The 21,097-nt window shown below is 35.6% G+C and overlaps 1 protein-coding gene across 11 annotated transcripts in view; it reads right to left on the reverse strand.

Annotated features, from left to right (window-relative positions):
• The window catches only part of Dlg2 (discs large MAGUK scaffold protein 2), a 2,015,095-nt gene that overhangs the window by 435,168 nt on the left and 1,558,830 nt on the right, over positions 1-21,097 (reverse strand). For 7 of the 11 annotated variants that reach the window (XM_071616557.1, XM_027942606.2, XM_034636731.2 and 4 more), the window contains one exon: positions 17,264-17,419. The exons of the other annotated variants lie outside the window; for them this stretch is intronic. In XM_071616557.1, the coding sequence (XP_071472658.1) occupies positions 17,264-17,419 (156 nt within the window). The remainder of the gene's footprint in view (positions 1-17,263; positions 17,420-21,097) is intronic. 11 annotated transcript variants of the gene reach the window in all.

A 21,097-nucleotide genomic window follows, 5' to 3' on the forward strand; every position in this document is an offset into this window, starting at 1 on the left:
CTATGCTAAGAGCGCACAATGATAAGAAATATTTAAATTTAAATTAATATAACATTAATTTATTATCATATAATTTCATAAAATAAAATATTTTAGCATTAAAATCATAAGAAGATTAAAATTTTAAGAAGGATTCTTTCTGAGGAAGGACGGTGGGCAATCCAATATCGAAATTTGTACATTGCAAGTTCTTCTATTATATTTTCCCAGACCAGTAAAAATTTGGCCACTAACCAGGTCTAGTCTATGAATTTGTATATGAGAAAACAGTGACTTGTTAAACTCATGTAGAACATAAGGTTTTAGTACATCTCTGGTTCTGTCAAAGGTTGGGGAAGAACTTAACAAGGTAATAGTAAAAGAAGAAACAGCAAAGCAGGGAGAGTTATGCTTATATTCAAAAAATCCCTCTCTTTTATTTCAAATTGAATGTAATCACCTCACCTCGTTAGTTAATATCCTGCAAACTTCTGAATCACTTTCTCTGTTTGTACATCCCTTAAATTCTCTCCTATTTTAATCATGTTACTAAATTAACATATTCTTTTCTTGATTCCCTCTCAGCACATGTACTCTATTATAGAACTTGTTGTATAAGATTAGAATTGATTTTCTATTTGCTGTGGTTTCTTCTATTAAGTTGGGAATCCCTTTAAGAAAGAACTATGTCTAATTTTTCTTTGTATTCCCAATGCAGAGCACAAAGTCTGTCACAGGATCACTAAATATAGGGCTTTTTTTATACTTATTGGAATAAGTAAATGAATAATGATTTAAATATTTTATTACCTTTTTAAAAAAAATAAAGAATTGGATATTTGTCAAGCACATTGCTGGATACTGGAAACAGAAGAAATGATTAAAACAGTTTAAAAGCCTCACAGTCTGGTGGATAAGAAAGAAAAGGAAATCAAATAATAATAATAACAAAGTAGGCTGGCTCTTATAACTTGAGGAAGATGAGGGAGGCCCTATCATCTAGGCTGAGGGAAGGTTTTTGGAACCAGCACAGAAGATGCACTTTTGGGGCTTATCTCAGTTATGAGTATGAATATACTTGTGGGTAGGAGGTGGCACTGCAGTGGCCAGGAGAATGGTATGTGTGCCTGATATAACAGGAAGGAGTAGTCAAGAATGGAAGAAGCATGGACAAAGACCTCAAAGTAAGAGAGATGGCGACATATGTTTTTGTCTTTGTTATTCTTCCAAGAATTGCAAGTAAAAGTGGTATGACTAAAAGAAAGGTCATGTGGGGGAGTGGAGAATTAGCCAGGGAAATGACAAGCAGAGCTGCATTTTAGAAGGCTTCAGAAGGGCTGTAGGGTGTGGCATGCGTTGAAGGTGCACCGAGTTGTAGTGAAAACAAGATGATAAGTACTTCTGATGAGCAATGATTCTAGATGGATCTAGAGTGAAAGTAATGTAGAACAATTTCCTAAGGATCATTAAAGAGATATTGAAGACACATTGAGAGGACACTTAGAAATCAATTTAAAGATGAATTGGTAGGAAGAAGCTGTAAAAATGCGCCCGCACTATACCTTAGAAGTACTTAGCTTACCATGGGCCAGGCCCTTTTCACATATAGACTCATTAACTCTCATAGTGACTGTGAGATATTCTTCTTATTCCCATTTTACATTTTAAGGAAGCTAAGATGTAAAGAGATTGCACATTGCTGAGGAGTAAAGTCAGGATCTGAACCCAAGAACATGTTCTTATAGACTATATCACGCTACTGATGGCTATTTAGACGGTGAATGTAACATAAGCCAATGATCCAAAAGTCAAAGACAATGATTGCACTTTTTGATATGCTTTAGGGCATTTGAGGATAGATGTTCAGTAGGTATTTAGAAGTATAAAATAGAACCATGATAAGATCTAGTTGCAGATATAGAGATGAAAGTCATAGAAACATAGCTAGGAATTAACTTTGTATACATGAATATTTTCCACTAGGGAGGCTGGGGAGGAAGGGGAGAGTTGGAAGAGAAGCCATTGTAGGTGAAATAAACAAATAAGAGATGAGGAGAAGAGGACATGTCTAAAGATTCAGAGAAGAGTAAGTTCTAGATGAAAGGGAAACTATGAGTCTGGTAGTGGGACTGTGATGTAAAAAAAGGTGAGGAGTTCAGGAAGGAGCAAGTCACAGAAAGCAAGCATAGAAAAATATACATTTGCCATGGACTAAAAAGTTTCCACTGGATTTGGAAACAAAGTATCTTCATAGCCTTGGTTAAAATTATTTTGGTGGAGGCTTAGGAGCAAAACCTAGCTCTATTGCTCTGAAAAGTAAGTGGATATAAAGAAGGAGAGATCATGTAGAGGACCCATCTAGCTGCGAAGGGCAGTACAACAATTACTTTTGTTGAAAGATAGAGGTTGTGATATAATAATAAAGCAAATGGAAGTAGGTATACATCTCAGCTCCACCAAATATTGTCTATCAGTAAAATGGGAATAAAAATAACTATTGTGTAAGTTAATTGTGGGAATTAGTAACCATGTTTGCAGAGCATATAACAAAAGTAGTACTTAGTAAATGAGAACTATATATATATATATTTATTAAATCTACTTTTTAAAAGTAACCTCTAATTCTGAGAACCTCTCATTCTTCTGGATAATTTATTATTTGAATCATCTGTCATAGACAAATTGTCTAAACTTTCAAGTGGGTTTATATAATTTTTTTTTCTTTTTAGATATACATGATAGTAGAGTATATTTAGACATTATACACACACACACACACACACACACACACGGGGTATAACTTCTCATCCTTGTGGTTGTACACAAGTGGAGTTACACTGGTTGTGTATTTACATATGAACATAGGAAAATTATGCCAATTCATTCTACTGTCTTTCCTATTCCCATCCCCCACCATTCCTTTCATTCTCTTTTGTCTAATCCAATGAACCTCTATTCTTCTCTCCCCTCCCATTATTGTATGTTAGCATCCACATATCAGAGAGAAAATTTAGCATTTGTTTTTTTGGCTTTTTTCACTTAGTATGCTAATCTCCAATTCCATCTATTTCCTGACAAATGCCATAATTTCATTTTTTATGGCTGAGTAATAGTCCATTGTTTATATTATTTGTATCTGAATATTTAATGTCATAAGGGTATAATCTTAGTTCATTGTTGCTATAGGAATTATTTAACTTTTAAATGAATTTTAACAGTTTTATTGAGATAATTTAATACCATAAATTCATCAGGCATTTGCTCTTATTTGGGCAATGATTATCATAGTTTCATTTTAAAACATTTTCATTACTACCCCCCCCCCAAAGAAACCATATACCCATTATCATTTGCTTTCAATTCCCACAACCTCTCCCTTCAGTCCTAGACAATCACTAAGTCACTTTCTGCCTCTATAGATTGCCCCATTGTGAACATTTCATAGGAATGGAACCATACAATATGGAACTATCCTTTGTGACTGACTTTTGTTTTCATTTCGCTTTTTCAAGGTTCACCCATGCTGCAGCATGTATCTGTACTTCATTCCTTTTTCTGTTTGAATAATATTCCACTGGCTAGACTTAACACATACTATCTATTCATTTGTCAGGTGATGGGCATTTGGGTTATTTTTACTTTTTAAATATTGTAAACACTGGTGCTATCAGCATTTATACCTAAGTTTTGCATAGACATAGGTGTATAAAAAAGAGAAATGAAAACCTATGAATGGAATTGCTAAGTCTATATAGAGGAGTCTTAACAAAACTAAAACATACATATTAAAGTAATTAAATCATCTCACAATTGTATAAAGCAAACCACAATTCCTCTCTCCAGCTCAATCCAACTTCTCTCAAGGTAAGCACTGTTTCCCTGAGGTAACAGTCCTGTTTCCTTGCAGGCTTGGTCTATAGTTTACAACCTTCCCACAATCAGAAGGACTGCATTTAGTTGAATTTATAGGCTTGTGTGTGTGAGAAAAAGCAAGGGTACCTGATGTCTCTGACCCAAGTTCTCTATCTGCAACATATCACTTGTGTGACAGTGTGGTTTAGAATATATCTTTTGATTTTGCTTGATTAATATTTTCTCACAATTTTAACGGTTTGGATACAATCTTTTCTAATCTTTTATAGTCACATATTCTATGATTTAATGATATGTAGGGCCCTTAGGATGGTTTATTTGCAATGCATTTTTCTTCCCCTTTCTTTTCATTTATAGTTGGCAGAAAGAACATTAGAGAAAGGGCATGGCAATTACCTTCACCTTGCCAAGCACTGACATTTACTTAGCATACTAAACAAACTTTCAGAGTGACTGGTGCTGAAAATAAAGTCCTTTTGCACATCCTAATCTGTTCCTTTTCAATCCTCTAAGTTTACTGAATTGATTTTTGTTTTATTACCTTTCACAGGGTCAAGCAGAGTTGATGAGAAGTGTACTTGACCATATCTTCGAAAGTCCAACATTGCACATTACAATGACCCAACCCCTCTAGGACACGTTAGAGTCATCCACATATATGTGACTTCACCACAGCATATATGGTGTTATTTCTTTTTCTTTTTTTTTTTTTAGCCTTTATGCTTCAGAAAAAAGAATAGGAAATGGATCACAGAGGACAAAACAAGTCTCACTCAGTTTATGTGGGTTGTAAGAGGACAAATAAGTAAATGTGAACAAAATACACAAACATAAGCAAGATAGGAAAAAAAAATGCCAAAGAAACCACATCAATGTGATGGTATATGGTGTTATTTCATATTGACTACAAATGAAACATACTTTAACAAAAAGATGGTGCTCCTGAAACTGAATGTTAATTATGCTCAATTAAAAAAAGTCTGTGTCTCAGAGACGAACCCACAAAATTATAATTATCTTATATTAGACAAAGGTGACAAAAACATGCATTGGAGAAAAGATAACCTCTTCAACAAATGTTGCTGGGAAAACTGGAAATCCATATGCAACAAAATGAAATTGAACCCCCATATCTCACCATTAACAAAACTCAACTCAAGTGGATCAGGGACATAGGAATTAAACCAGAGACCCTGCATCTAATAGAAGAAAAAGTAGTCCCTAATCTTTATCATGTGGGATTAGGCCACAACTTTCTTAATAAGACTCACTCCAGTCAGAATAGCAACTATTCTGAAGACAAACAATAATAAATGTTGGCGAGGATGTGGGGAAAAAAGTACACTCATACATTGTTGGTGGGACTGCAAATTGGTGCAGCCAATATGGAAAGCAGTATGGAGATTCCTTGGAAAACTGAGAATGGAACCACCTTTTGACCCAGCTATCCCTCTCCTTGGTCTATACCCAAAGGACTTAAAAACAGCATACTACAGGGACACAGCCACATCAATGTTTATAGCAACACAACTCACAATAGCTAAACTGTGGAACCAAACTAGATGCCCTTCAGTAGGTAAATGGATAAAAAATATGGCATATATACACAATGGAATATTACTCAGCAATAAAAGAGAATTAAATCATGGCATTTGCAGGTAAATGGATGGCGTTGGAGAAGATAATGCTAGGTGAAGTTAGCCGATCTCCCCCAAAACAAATGCCAAATGTTTTCTCTGATGTTAGGTGACTGACTCAGTGGGGTAGGGACGGGGAGCATGGGAGGAATAGATGAACTCTAGATAGGGTATAGGGGTGAGAAGGAAAGGGAGGGACAGGGGGTTAGCAAGGATGGTGGAATGTGATGGACATCATTATACAAAGTACATGTATGAAGAAACGGATTGGTGTGCATATACTTTGTATACAACCAGAGATATGAAAAATTGTGCTCTATATGTGTAATAAGAATTGTAATAAGAATTGTGTTGTCATTTATTTTTTTTAAAAATCAATAATAATAATAATAAAGTCTGTGTCTGTCTTTTCTATTTCTCTGCTGGGGAAAGAGTTTGGATTAGAGGCTGCTTTTTGTGGGTCACAAGGATCCCAGAGGAACAGGTTCCAATATAAAAATCAGGGCAGGAAAGTTGTCTGGGACAGCAACGGAGCTTCTCTGGATAATTGAAGTTGAAATGGGGAAGGCCATTGAGTTGAATTTGGTCAAGGGGACCTCCTCCCCTCCTTTTAGAACTGATACTCATTAAGGGACAGAAATGAGGATCTCCATGAGGTAACATGAAACTTGTAACTATGAAGGAGCTTTCCAGGGTGAGGAAAGTCTCTGTCAAAAACACCTTTGCAAAAATGGATGTCAGCTTCTTGCTTTGCCTCTGTCAGGCAGCATCGTGATCCTAGAAGTTCCAACTAGCATGGAGCTCCAACATGGCCAACAGTGAGAAAGGAGATCTGTATCTGAACAAATGTCATCTAAGGGGCTGGAACATGACAAGTGTGAGGAAACGTAGGTACATTGCTTTAGGTGAGGTATATCCTCCAGGAAAACAATGAGAAAAAAGTTGTAGTGTAGGAGTGTGGAAATGCTTATCTAGGACAACCTATGGGTCACCAAGGGACCCTACAAGGGAGAAAAGAAGAGTCTTAGAATTTCAGCAATGATAATGAGAGGAATCTGGTCAGAGGCTTAGTTTTTCTTCCCATAGCCACTTCCATGCCCAATGTAGCCTAGAGCCTAGCGCTAACATGGATTCCACTCTTTGGAAGATTAGTAAGAACTTAACAAGGAATTAATTATTCAGATGAGAGTGGGAGAAGCTGGAAGGAAAACTGGGTACCATCTGACCTTCAAATTTCACACCATGAATGTCTGAATGCCAGCTCTCAAGAAATAAAATCTGTAGTTTCAGGAGAGACCAGGTCAAAAATAAATCAGGCTACTATTATATAATGAAAGTTAATTAAAATTCACATATACTTGAAATACACGACTCACAATAAATCCTTAAACTTTAAAAAAAAATATAGATGTCTGTTGACTACAGCCCCCAAATAAACCATCTAGGTCTAGTGGTCACTAATCTTTCTGAGAACAGGATTTATCCACATCTGGATCATGTATCTTCAGAAGTACCTACCCTAAAACAAACATTTATTACACATTTGCAGTCTGACTGGTAGCTTCTTCTTCTGGAAAATATAAAGGTCTAACTAAATTGTTTGATCCATCCGTGGGACCCCTCTGTCTCTGAATTTATATGAGCCTTTTGTTATCCTTTAACCTATAAGGTTGACACAAGGATATCCTCACGGTTATGACAGAGACGTAAGGAAGGAGAACATTAGATGAATTTGAGAGGGATGGAAATAACAAAGAGAAATCGGATTCTCATTTCTTATCCACACAGTGTTGGGCCAATCTGTTCTATTAGATAGAATGTCCACAGGAAAATTTGTAAAGGGAAGGAGCCAGGGTTGAAGTCTAGTCTGAATGCTGTTTTCTCATGCAATAAGCCATGGCATGCATGTCCTTCATACAGAGGAAGGAGATCCTTTTGAAATTTGGACAACAGTTCTAACTATTTTAGCAGGAGCTCAATATTCCCTCCTCCTTTTAAAGTCAGCCATACAATTCACCTCTACCCTCCAATGTGTTCAATTTCTTTGCAATAGAGGGATCTTAAGTTTTTGTATTCAATTTGGTACACACATCCCTGCCGAATTATAAGAATTATAAAACCCTGTTCAAGAAATCTCTTAAATTTCAAAAGAGCCTAAGGTCTGCAGAACTGAATTAAAGGGTTGAAGTGGGAGATTTATTTTCTCTGCTCAGAGAGGTAAATTTTGATTCTTTAAATAAAACAACAAATGCTATACTCTAAAATATTTAGCGCTCTCTGTCAACACAGGCAGACTTGCACAGACCCTCTCCCATAATGCCAAGCCTACCATTAATCTCCCTTCACAATTTACTGAACTCATCATGAATGAATGGCCTTGAATGGAAACAGCCTTCTATAATTGTTCTTGAACAAAATTCATTCTCATCTCAATCTGAAGTATCTATCTGGGGCAAAGGGGTCATAATATATCACTTAATACACATACATATAATGACAACTAAATTTTATGAACTGCTTCATACCTAACAGATATTGCTCCAAGCTCTTTATTTATATGTAACATCATTAAATTTTCAGAGTGGCCTCATGAGGTGAATACTACAACTATCGCTGCTTTACAGATGAGGAAGCTAATGCTCAGAAAAATCACTTGCTCAAATTTACAAAGCCAGAAGGTTGTAGAGGCAGAATCCAAACCCTAATACTGACTTTAGACTCTCAGTTCCAATTCATGTATTCATTGTCTGTCTATCTACCTATCATCTATTGAAAGAGATTTGACAGTAGTGAAATGGGGTACCCTTTGTCTCAAGCAGAATTCATGACCTAAATGAAATTTGGATAACAGTTCTAATTATTTTAGCAGGAGCCCAATATTTTCTCCCCCTGGGACTAGAACAACATTCAATAAATATTTGCTAAAACCTAGATCCTGGTGCAAGTCTACTCAGGTTTAAACCTTACCTGTTTGACCTTAGGTTACTTAATTTCTTCAGACCTCATTTTTTTCACCCCAAAATGGGAAAATAATGACACACAACTTCTTGGGGTATTATGGAGATTAATTAGTTGATTTGTGAAAAGTACCATCTGGTAGGTGATAAGATTACAAATACAATGGTGATTGCTGTTATTGTTATCATTGTAGTCAAGAATATCACCCAACTCATCAGCCCTGTTAGTACTAGAACTATATGTTGCGTACATTTTGGTCACAAGGAATATATCACGGTATAAAACAAAATCCTGCTTAAATAGAACTAATACAAGTATACGTCCTGATGTCCTCATTTTCAGTGATCTCATCTCATTTGTTTGTCAAATCATGAACTGCATTTTTATATAAAATTGGTATAATTATACATACTTTTTAGGTTGTTTTAAAGATAAAATAAGTTAGTACATGTAAAAGTTTCAGAACAGTGCTAGCATATAAAAGCACTCAATACATATTAATGGATTTAATTAATATCTATGCCATGAATGTTATGGTTTAATACTATCTCTATTCTTTCTGAGTCCTACAATTTGTTGCTATAGTGATTTTGTGCAGAATGTTCTCATTACTTCATAGGAGACTGCTTTTGAAATTGTGTTTATTCTCTGGTCTAGCAATACAATGGCAATTAAAATATAAAGATTGTTCTTAAAACACACAAAAAAGACAACCTAAAACTAAGGGAAAATATTCGTACAATCTGAATAGAGAAATAATTTTTTTTGAAAAAGCACATCAATTAAATTTAGATAGCTTCATCTCAAGAGTTATTTTAACATCAAAGAACAGGAATTTTAGAGCAAAGATCAATCGTTGTTCACTTTCCATCTCTGCCACAACAAGGTATTTGACCCTGACAGAACATTCTACTGCCATCCTACCTGCTAGGGTTTCCGTGCAGAATACACAAGTGTTTAGAGAATAAGATGAGTTTGTCTTTAAATTACAAATATTGTGCTTTTAAAACATTATTGAATTCTTTAAAAATTTTTTTAGTTGTAGATGGACATAATATCTTTGTTTTATTTATTTATTTTTTATGTGGTGCTGAGGATTGAACCCAGTGTCTCATGCATGTGAAGCAAGCGCTCAACCACTGAGCCACAACCTCCGCTCAACTTTATTGAATTCTTAATGAAAGCATATTTCCCCCTAATATCCAAAAATATTTTTTTTAAAAAAAATAGTGGGACAATAGACAAGGTCATTAACTTTTTAAAAAGTGTCTATTTAGAGAATATTTCTTTCACTAGGAATCCTTGTATAGATCACATTGCAGAGGGAACTGGCTGTAAAACTGAATGCAGTAAGAGCAGCCTCTGTGCCTTTGTGAGAGTCAATTAATCTCTCCTTATTTTTCTTAATTCAGATTGGGCTTAGTGATCACTTACTTCAAAAAGGCAACAAAAACCTTTGGGAAAAAAAAAAGCTGCTGCATAAATTCAGAAAGGGGCTATGCCTTATGAGCCATGCCCAGAGGGCTTTTTCTCCTGGTTTTAATTAAAAATGAAATTAAGAATTCTTTAAGATCATATCAGTCTTTTAAGGGCATAAGAAGGTCATTGATTGTTAAGCATCTTCTTTTTCTTTTTTAATGGTGCTATTTCCCAGATTAAACAGTATGTGTAAGGCTCAAGTCTTCTTTCAGGATCCATAGGTCCTAGGCAGAGTGGATGAGACAGAGGAGGATTGGGTGAGAAGCTGAGGTATGCAGAGCAGGTGGCACTAAGGCTCCATGAGAACGTGAGCTTGGCTGTGTGCATGCCCTGGGTAGAGCGTCTAGATCCCTTCACTTGCTAGATCAAAGCCCACATTCTGCAAAGTTGCTGGCATTATTAGAACTGACAAGGTACATATATGGAGTCCTTGATTGATTATTAATCTCTGTTCCACATAGAGTAGCTATTGTTTTGTTCACATTCCTAAGAAGATATATGCAGGGCAGAAATAGCACTACATGAGCAGATACAAAAGAAAATTATCTCATATAAGTTTAAAGTCACACATGAGTTTAGAAACATACTACCTTTTATAGGGAGCCTATAAATGTAAATATAAAGGGAAACTATATTACTTTGCCTATGTTTACAACAAGGATAAGTGCTAAGAATGATAGATGAATTTAGAATCAAAGGCTTTCTTATGGCCTCAGAGAATTTACCTGTGCTGATAAGTATTTTTAACCTGCTTTGTTATAGCAATAAAATAAATATACACAAGCTTGCAGCTTTAAAATAGAATAAGCATATGGAAACAATTAATAAAGACTAATGCAGATAGTGCCTGGATGAAAATTCACTGGCTTGGGGGCTGGGGATGTGGCTCAAGCGGTATCGCGCTCGCCTGGCATGCGTGGGGCATTGAGTTCGATCCTCAGCACCACATAAAAAATAAAATAAAAATGTTGTGTCAACCAAAAACTGAAAAATAAATATTAAAAAATTCTCTCTCACTCTCTTAAAAAAATAACTCACTGGTTCCATTTCCCTTGATCCTCACAGCCATTTTGAGAGGGGAATAGCACAGATATGATTTTTTGCCTTATTTTCTGATAAGAAAATTAAAGTTCTGAGAGAAAAGTGCTTAGTTAAAATGTATATCATTAATATGACCAAAAGAAAGCCCTCGAACCCAGACGTTTGGGTAGAATTCTTGTTTCTGTAAAACACCACATTGCCACCCCCTCAAATGAGAGACCTGAAATACTTTGTCTCCTTTCACTTTCATAGTCATGTAGGAGGTTTTTGTTTAAGTGTAGTTATTATGGACAAGAGTGTACAATCACTTCAAGAGGAGGCAATGTGGTCACCATTTAATAAATACCCTCAGCCAGAGAATTCTTTCCCTGAAACAGCCAATTACCAAGTGCTATTTGATAAATAATTCTAAATCCATTTGTAAATATTTCTATAGTCTCAGTTCAGTATTTCAGGATTTTAAACCTATTGTACGATATATACATACTAACTATTTTCCCTGCCTTCAAATGTTTTCATAGAGCTGACAGAGCAATCTTCCAAAGAACACAAATCAGATAGTGTCCTTGCTCAGCTCTGAAACTCTTCAACAGCTCCCCACAGCTATAGGATCAAGTACAAATTCCTTAGCCTGTCAAGTAAGACCCTCTGTGATTTGCAGCTGCCTATGTAACTCCAATCTCATCATCCACCCTTAGCTACACAGAGCTACTGGTAGTCTCTGGATGTACTGTGCTTTTATGTACCCTCAGATTTACTGTGTGGTATTTATTTTACTTAGAAAATATTTCTTCCCTATTATGACTGATAAATTCCGTGTCTTTCTGATAATTGCAAGAAAAACAGAGTTAGGAGGCAACTCCTCTGCTTACTTTTAGAGATTCACAGGCACTTCTATGATAGATTAGGTCTGGGATTTATATTTTATTTCAGAATTATAGATTTTGAGACTGTTAAAACATGAAAAGGTCCAGATATATTTTCTATTGTTTTAAAGGAGAGAAAGTTTACCAAAGATAGGTCACCATGATTGGGGTCTGGTGAGATACACATCTTGTTTTGTGTCTCCAAACTAGAAGTTTCGAGGCTGCCAACTTTCTACTCTATTCCAAAAAGGGAATCATAGATGTAGGTTGTCTAAGCTCTGCAGAGCAGAATTATAAGCAAGATTGGAAGATGGATATATGAGAAGCAAATATTTTATTTTCCATAGACAATGCTTCTTATCTATGATTAGAGTTGGCAAAACAAGGTGTGGAAGGGGGACATTCCTGTGTGTATATTCATATCTCTTTTAGAAGGGACAGCCTAAGATCGTGCTGCTCTGATTAGCACTTCTTATACCAATCTGATTTTAGTTCTGATAATTTAAATAAGCATGAGGCCATTAACTTGAAGCTGTGTGTATGTGTGTATATATATATATATTTCAAACTGAGGATCCTCCTGTCTCAGCCTTCTTTGAGGCTGGGATTACAGGCATGTACCACTACTCCCGGCTCCATATTTTCAGTTCTTACATAATCAACTTCAACAATAAATAAAGAAACTAAAACCTAACTTAGAAGTATAACAGATAGCAGGACTTCAGATGATCACAAGCAATCAACTCATCCCCCCATGCACAGATAAGGCAGATAAATTATTGTAGCCAATCAGAAGATTTCTTCGTTTCTATGTTTGGCCTATTAAAGGTCTCTGCTCATGTTGCTGTGGGGGTCTCTAAATCTGTTCTGATTCTGAGTGTTGCCTGATTCATGAAATATTCTTTGCTAAAATAAACAGTCAATTTTAATGTGTCTAAACTTTGTCTTTTAATAGTTATAGAGCTACAGTTACATTAGAGAAATAGGTCTCTTAGCAGTTATATATTACAAAGTAAATAATTCATCATTTGTCTGTGAGCTGATTAAGGGAAGAGATGAAGTGTTTTTCACCACTGAATCCCAAACATCCAGAGTAATGCCTGGTATGTAAAAGCTCCATGAATATATTATCTTCAATGAGAAGAGATATTTTATATTCACATAATGCTTCAGAATGCATTTCCTATCTCAAATCTGCCAATACATTTTAATTGGCTAGTTTATCTCAGGCTCTATTTTTCAAATGCAAAATAACAATAATTAAGACCATCTTTGTAAAAGAAAAATGAAAATATGCCGTATATTTTAAGAAAACAGCCAAGAACACTATTCTTCTTGACCTAGGAATATCAAAAGTTGAATAATTTGTTCTTTCAAAGTAGAAAAATCAATTGAACATCAACAATTACTTTTTTTTAAAGAAAAAGAGATAGATTAGCAGGAGCCCACAGTAATGTTATCTATTTTTCAATGAACTTCAAATTTCAGTTTTATTCCCAGATCTTCCCATTTCTTCTTTGTGCATGGTCTAAAAAAATCTATTAACTCTAAACATAAGGGAAAGTCTTAGGCACTGTGCAAAGTAAGCTAAAGTGTATCCTAAGGAAAACTTACAAATTCTTTGTTTTCTTTTGGATGAACCTTTTAAAAGTAAATGACATAGGTAATTAATTTGTTCCTGGGTATTGGTTATCAACTCAAAGACCTAAGAATTTGGATGTCCCCATTGAAACTCAAAGAATATGGATAAAATAACTCATTTCTTTTGCTGACTTGCCTGTATTTTTTTGAATGATAATTAGGAATTAAACTGTTACAAACGTAAGCCTAGTTTCACATGATGACTTGCATTGAGCTAGCTCATATACTAATCGAAGGCTGGAACTGTTGTCTCAATATGTGCACATTTCTGAGATACACTCTCAGAAATTTTCCAATGCCCTGAAAAGGTACACATCATCCCATACAGCAGCTTAAAGTTCAGGCATATCTTCAATATTTTTGTTGATGTTTCAGCTTTGTAAAAAGTTGTCCAGGTATAGTATTTTGCATTTGGCTGGTGGTTGATAAATCTTGGTTGAATGAATTGGTATATTCTTATACTGTGTCATTTAGTGCATAAGATTCCAAAATATTTTTATCTTATTTCTATGATTGGAAATAAGATATGGACTCATAGAAGATGAGTTGGGTTCCTCAGCATTACTAGAGTTAGATAAGGGCTTGTCTAGCTGAGTTCTTCTCTACCTGAGATTCTATGAGTTATTAAAAAATACAGTGAGAAAGGCAAGGGATGGTATAGCAAATGGAGCCAGAATTCTTGAATGTTCCCCTAAATGGTTGGCTGCATTACAAGACATTGAAAGAGAATATTTTCTTTCAAGATATTGGAGAGGTTATTTTCCATTGGAGAGAAAATAAATAATCTGTGAAACAAATTGCCCAGTCTTTTTAGTTATCTAATGGATCTATAATGTGGACATTGACCATTAAAATAATTTAAGTTGGAGTGCAACATGAAGTGAGTTCTGGTTATTATCTGTTTCCATGTATAGATCATTTGTTCATGGGGTAGTTTTATGTAGGCTGAGAGCTGGGGAAAGCACAGCTTGAGCTATGACCTGTTCCTGAAACAAGCATCAGTTTACTTGCCTGCAGGTATTATTTCCATGTTTACTTATTCACTCAATAATTTGGAGCTCCTGGTGTGCCAAACTTAAGACTGTGTTGAGTGTTAGGGATACAGAATGCCCAAACCAGATAAAATTCCACTCACTGAGCTAGCTAGAATGGCAGGCAGGCATTTAGTTTGAAAAACACAAAAATGAACAATTATAAATTGTTTGAATCTTAGAGCATGAGGGAGAGAGAGAGTTCAGAGAGAAAGGGGTGGGGGGAGGGAGGGAGAGAGAGAAAATAACAGAGGACTTGATTTTTCTCTTTTAGGTAGCTAATCTGAGGAAGTACAATTCAAGCTTGGATCTAAGATGACCAGAAGTTAATTAGGCAAAGTCTAAGGAGAGCTTTTGAGTTTGAGGGAGAGGCATGTGTGAAGCACTTGAGAGAGGAAGAGATTTAGCACATTTTGTGAATAAATAGAAGGCCAATGTGAATACTGCGGTCAGCAAAGAGGAGTGAAATGAGATGTTCAAGAGGCAGGCGGGTGCTAGATCATGCAGGGCCTGGGTGCTCTGTTAATGATTTTGCATTTTATCCCAAATGCAAAAGGAGAGAGATTTGATCTGTAATTGTAACAAATCACTTTGGATTCATTCTGAATAAGCCAGCTATACAAGGGGTAAGACCAATTAGAAGGCTGTTGTAGGTGGCAGATGATAGGTGTTTGGTTTAAAGTGGTGGAAGCAAAAGTAGAGGGTAGTGAATAGATTTGAGATGCATTTTGGAGTTAGAATCAATAGGACTTGAAGACAAATTGAATGATGGATACAAGGGCAAATAAGGTATGGAGAATGACTCAAGTTTTTGGTTTGAACAAAGGGTAGATGCATTGTGTCATTTACTGAGGTGGAAAACTATATAAGAGGAACTAAGTGGGGTGAAATCAAGATTTTTGGTATCAGTGTACTAGTCACATGGGCACTAAAATGGGTTTGTGTGTGACTTTTTATATACGATAAAATAAATAATACGATAATGTAAAAAATAAAGAACTAACGAAAACAATTAAAATAGAAAATTGAATTCCCAAAGGGTGGGGGACAGTGGTTCTAGGTGGGGGACTGATATATATCAGAAGTGCTGGGGTCATATAATTAAAAAAGACATACTCAACATTGTACTGCAATTTTTTAATTTGAAAAATAAGAAAGGAAAGAAGAAGGAAAAAAAATCAAAATATATCCAGGAGGTAGACCCTATAGCTGCTATTTGTTGAATTTTTAAGGAGGGATGCTTCAAAATCCCCAGTGGGATGCAAAGAAACTACTATAACTTTCATGTTCATTTAAAAAAAAAAAAAGCATGGGTTTAAAAAAAAATTCACTGACACTGAACCAGAGAAATAAGACAAAGGTAGAAAAGAGAAATGGATGGAAAATCCTCTCAGTGAGCAAAAATGTCTCTGCCATCATGCCGGTGCCAATGCAGGGCTAAGTTCTGTTGGGGCAGTTGTCACCTGGGTCTGACTCTCAGCTCTGTCATTTGCTAGTGGAAGATCTTGGACAATCAGGTAACTTCTCAAGTCTCAATTTTCTTGTGTTTGTGAAATGAAAATAATGATAACATTTACCACGTAAGGTGACTGTGAAGATTGAAAAAAAATAATTTGTAAGAAGTGCTTTAACAAATAGCTGGCGCAGAGGAAGAGCTCAACAAATTTAAGTCAAAAGTCCTGACTGCGGTGTGACACCCTTTCACTTCCCTCTGGTTGTATTGATTTAATTAATATTCATAAAGTGTTCTGAATTACCAGTAAGCTTTAATTGATTCAAATCAGTGAAAATGCTCCAATTAATTAGTCAGAGTTATGTTTTTAAATTTATTTCTAGAAATATTAGATATAAAATATGTATATAACTCCCCTAGGGAGACCAGTAATTGATGACTAAACTAATTTAAAAATATGTATATAAAGATGAGGTTCTAAAAAGACTCTCTTGTTATATACACTCTACAACCTGTATTTTCTCAGTCCTAGCAATTATTATGAAGATATTATGTCTGAAAACACAACTATATAAGCACCCCTTTATAATATTAAAATTGGGATCTCAATTTAGATAGAATTGGAACTACATTATGGAATATTGGATTCTATTTTGCTTACTGTCCTTTCTGACTTTGGCTACTCTGAATATAGTTTTTTTTTTTTTTTAAATCATACACAGGTTATAGAATATTAATGTAGAATTTATGCAGTCTTTAGATTTAGAACAAGTTCTTTATAAATTTAGGCAGAATCAATTAATTCTGTACTTTGGGATATGTTGCTTAATATCTCAAGAGTCAGTTAAATGGTACTAATAATTTAATATTTGAATTAGAATGTTAAATGACAATAATAATATCTATGCCCGACTTACATCTGGGGCATAGTAAGCACTTATTAAAAATTATTAAAAAATATAATTTTCTCTTTCATCCTTCTGTATAAGGGAAATGGTAATAAGTAAATTCCAAAATTAATTGTTCTGGAACAATATAATTAATACCTCATTAAAATGTATGGGAATCAAGAACATGTGGAACATCATGTGATCTTATTTGAACGCTCTGTGATCACACCAAGAAAAAAAAAAAGGCAATGTTCTTAATTTCTCCCACCACACCACAGAAGCAGAACATCTCTCCACTTTGGGGAAGATGTTGCTGTTGTGTGCAAGGAAAGTGAGCAGAGGTGGGTCCTACCCACTCATCCTTGTGGAAGCACATGCAATTCGAGAAGATGAGGTGAGGAAGCGCATGCAGTACCTGGTCATCTCAGAGTCAGGGAGCAGGCCTAGGTGGTAGTGGGGGTAGGGAGCTGAGAGAAGGAAGCTTTTGTCACACTCAACAGGGGAATAGTGCCTGGGAGAAGCAGGCTTATCACACAGTTTGTTCACAGTGCTGTAAACAGGTTCCGGCGGCCTGGTGATACAAGAGGAAGAAAAAGATATGCATGGTCAGCACACACAAGGAATTACCATGCAACCAGTAACATTTCATCAAATGCAAAAGTTAAAATCCAAACCAATGCCATTTACTCCTTGTGTCTTACTAATAAAAGCCAAGTTTTCCATTGGTTACATTTCATATAATAATAAAGATTTTATTCTTAGCCTCCCTTATGGGTAGTTGTAGCCACATTAAAATGTTCAGTCCAATGTTTTGTGGGATTCATTGAATAGCTGCTTATGGAAAGTGATTTAGCTGGGACCTCTGCAATTTTGTTCTCCTCCACTTTCTCCTTCTGTTGACCTGAAACCCAGACATGATGGCTGGTGCTTCATGATCACTTTGGGCCATGAAGCAATCATTAGGATTAAGGAGCACAATAAAGATAGGGGAGCATAAAGGAAGAGCCTGCGTCACTGATATGGAGTGATAATACTGCCTACATATTAATTTCTTTTATGTGCGGTAAAAATAAACCATGTAGTTTAAGCTTGTGTCTTTTTTTTGTTATATAGGCAGAACCTAGCATTAAAATATGTACTCTAAAAACTCTTTAGATTGAAAATTTAAAACAAAGAAATAACTGTAGATAGAGCCTATCCCAGTGCTAATACATTTAATTACATTTATAGTCCATGAACACACTATACACAGAAAATGTAATGAATGCTATTTTCTTACTGTGGAATTTAGAGCTTAAAACTGTCAAAGAATTTACTGCATCCTTATTTTAAAATACTCTTATCCATAAAATAATAGCTGACCTACACTGCTAGCACAGGAGTCTAGAAGAAAGAAATCAATAACTTCTTTTATGTCATAAAACATTTCTATGATGATGTCATTTTAGTAACACCATACTTTGCCTAGAGGTGATGATTCAATTTTCTCAGTCTGATGCTGACTCTATAGACTAAGAAAATGTTATCAATTTTCTTCAACTCCTTTTACCACAATGCCATGTTTAGAAAGGAAATTTTAGAATCGAAACTGACTGATGCATATCTTAAAAAAATTCCTGTATTTATTTGAATTAAGGGAAAAAATTTATTCTTGGAGCATAATAATAGATTCAAGACAATTAAAATAAGGTTCTGTGCTTTTTCCAGTATTAAACTCTTGAAACTTTTACCCATACCTTTTTTGCAAGTGTGAATGGATGTACTACTTATTATGTAAGCCATGCATTCAGGACATTTGGTATTTGTGGCAGGCTTCAACACCTTGGGATTTAGAAAAAGGTATTTCTTTGCTTATAGCTGCTTCTAGAATTCTTTCATAATGGACTGATCACTTTTCTATGCATAATTAGTCATCACTTAAAATCTTATCAATGCAGAGATATAGTTACTGATGTTGCAGGTTCATTTTTACCTGTTATTTTGTCTTCAGTTCCTTCCCTACTAATTTACTTGCTATTTTGTAGAGTCACTGGCTATGTATTAGACATATCAGACCCAGTTTCTTTTCTTGATCATGAGAACACATGATACGATGGGAGCTAGGCCAATGAAAAACTACCAAAACACAAAACAAAACACATGCCACACTCAACCAGGTCCTCTTCGAACCAAACCATGAAATTAAACATATCTGTGAGAATATCCTTTCAAGCATCATATACAAGGGGTTCTTATTTGAAGACTTCCATCCACCAGCTTCTTTATAAGCCTAGAATGCTGTCATATAAGACGCAGTAAGTCCTGTGCAAGTTAGAGTATAAACACAGAAATGACACAGAGTAGGAATTTAATCAATGTTTCTTTGAATGAATGGATAATTTTTTTTATTGTTCTCTAGTGAGAGAAATAAAAAAAAATTCTTATGGTTCTTTCAAGGAAGCCATATATTATTCTGAATCTCTTCATTAGGTTTAAATTTCTTGGACCATCATTCATTCTGACAACCTACAGGAATGAAATACAACCCCAGTATTCTCAGTTTGGAGCTGAAAAGCTCTAAATACTTGATGGTCATAGTTGAACCACCCTCAGGGGGATGGGCTTCATGTGTTTTGAGTCTTGTGGCAATACCTGGTCTGCCCTTGGTTCTAGTAAGGGTCACCCCACGCATAGTGAACCTCAAAGATGTCTCATCCCTGAGTTCCAGAAGGCCTAATACTAGCTAATCAGCATCTTTGTCTTTCCCTGCAATTAATTTTTTCCATGACCTCACTGCAGACAAGAAATGTCAATTGCTATCAATGGGATCTGGGTGGCAGAAACAGATGCTATCATCACTTTGCACTGGGTCTGTACAGAAATGGCACAAGGAGGTGGAGGGGAGAAGATTTTCAGCAGTGTGAGTCAGCCACTCACAATTGAAAGGTCTATTTATTCTATTTTAAGCAACCAGAGGTGAAGGTAATAAACACGGTAAGCCAATACAAGGTGCCCACAGGCTCTTTTTATTCTGTGGATGTCTCCAGAAAGGAGGAAAAGTAGTGAAGATATTAAGTGAAATCTCTAAGTGAATTCATAAACAAATCATTTATCTAGCTGTCTACTTATCAAGGGCCATAGATAAATGATTTTGTAGTCTCATTTGCTGAGCCATCAGCATTTATTTGCATATCTATGGGTTTATAATTGCAGCTCTTATAGCATACAATTAACACACTCTGACCCTTGGTGATTTCTCTTTTCTGTGAACTCCATTAGCACTTGCTATTTGTTCTGCTTTCTTTGCATTTTTAATTGCTAATCTGCAATGCTGGTGTACTGGAGAGAGGATGCTTCATCTCCACCCTACTGTTAAAAAAAAAAAAAAAATCTTACCTGCAAATGCCCTTCCCTGCTGCCCCACTTATCTCCAATCCAACTCAGGCCCCTCCTTGGCCAAAGCCAAGGAGGCCTTTGGAGCAGGATTGGGCTCCTACTTTGCATTGATCTAATATTGTAGGGCCCACAAGAAAAAGAAAACAAGACTAGGCCAATTGGATTCTTCTTTGGAAAATGAACAATATGACTAAAGGGGCAGAAAAAGTAGTTGGTAACATAAGAGAAAGTTGCAGACACATAGAAGGTCACTGCAAATTTGTTCACTAATTACAGAGAACCAGAGCTCTACATTCAAAGCTCTATGGAATTTTGTTTTTAAAATACTCAGTGGTTTCTTAGAATCTAGAATAAGTCTTGGCTCATTCTTTAAGGGGGGGCTATTAGGGTTCATGTTATTGAATTTCCCTAATGATTCCTAAATAACACTGGTTGTATAATGAAAATTAACTACCAACCTTCCTCCTTAACCCTTAGGTCACAGATATTTTGCTTGTAATTAGGAATGAAAATAAAATAAATACTCCATTTGTTTATTTTACATTCCTTTTAGATCTCCAAAACTAGACTATGCCACTTAAAGAAGTTGACAAAACCTTGGACCTATGTAATCCCATGGTACCTGAGAGCAGTACAAGACTGATTTTGATATTTTGTTCATTTTGATTATTTTGCATTAATTTTATTTAAAAAAATTGACTAATTATTGAGGTTTTGGGGTCCCCTTTAAATTTTGCACCTAACTTAAGTGCCTCATATCTGGTCCCAGCCACGTACCAAACACAATAAAGTGTAAGACAGTGATACTGATGACTGTGATTGCAAATACTCTTCATCTGTGTAGCACCTGAAGGTACAAGATCAAAGGAATATG

Source organism: Marmota flaviventris, chromosome 9 (assembly GCF_047511675.1).
Source record: "Marmota flaviventris isolate mMarFla1 chromosome 9, mMarFla1.hap1, whole genome shotgun sequence".
Lineage (NCBI taxonomy): Eukaryota > Metazoa > Chordata > Mammalia > Rodentia > Sciuridae > Marmota > Marmota flaviventris.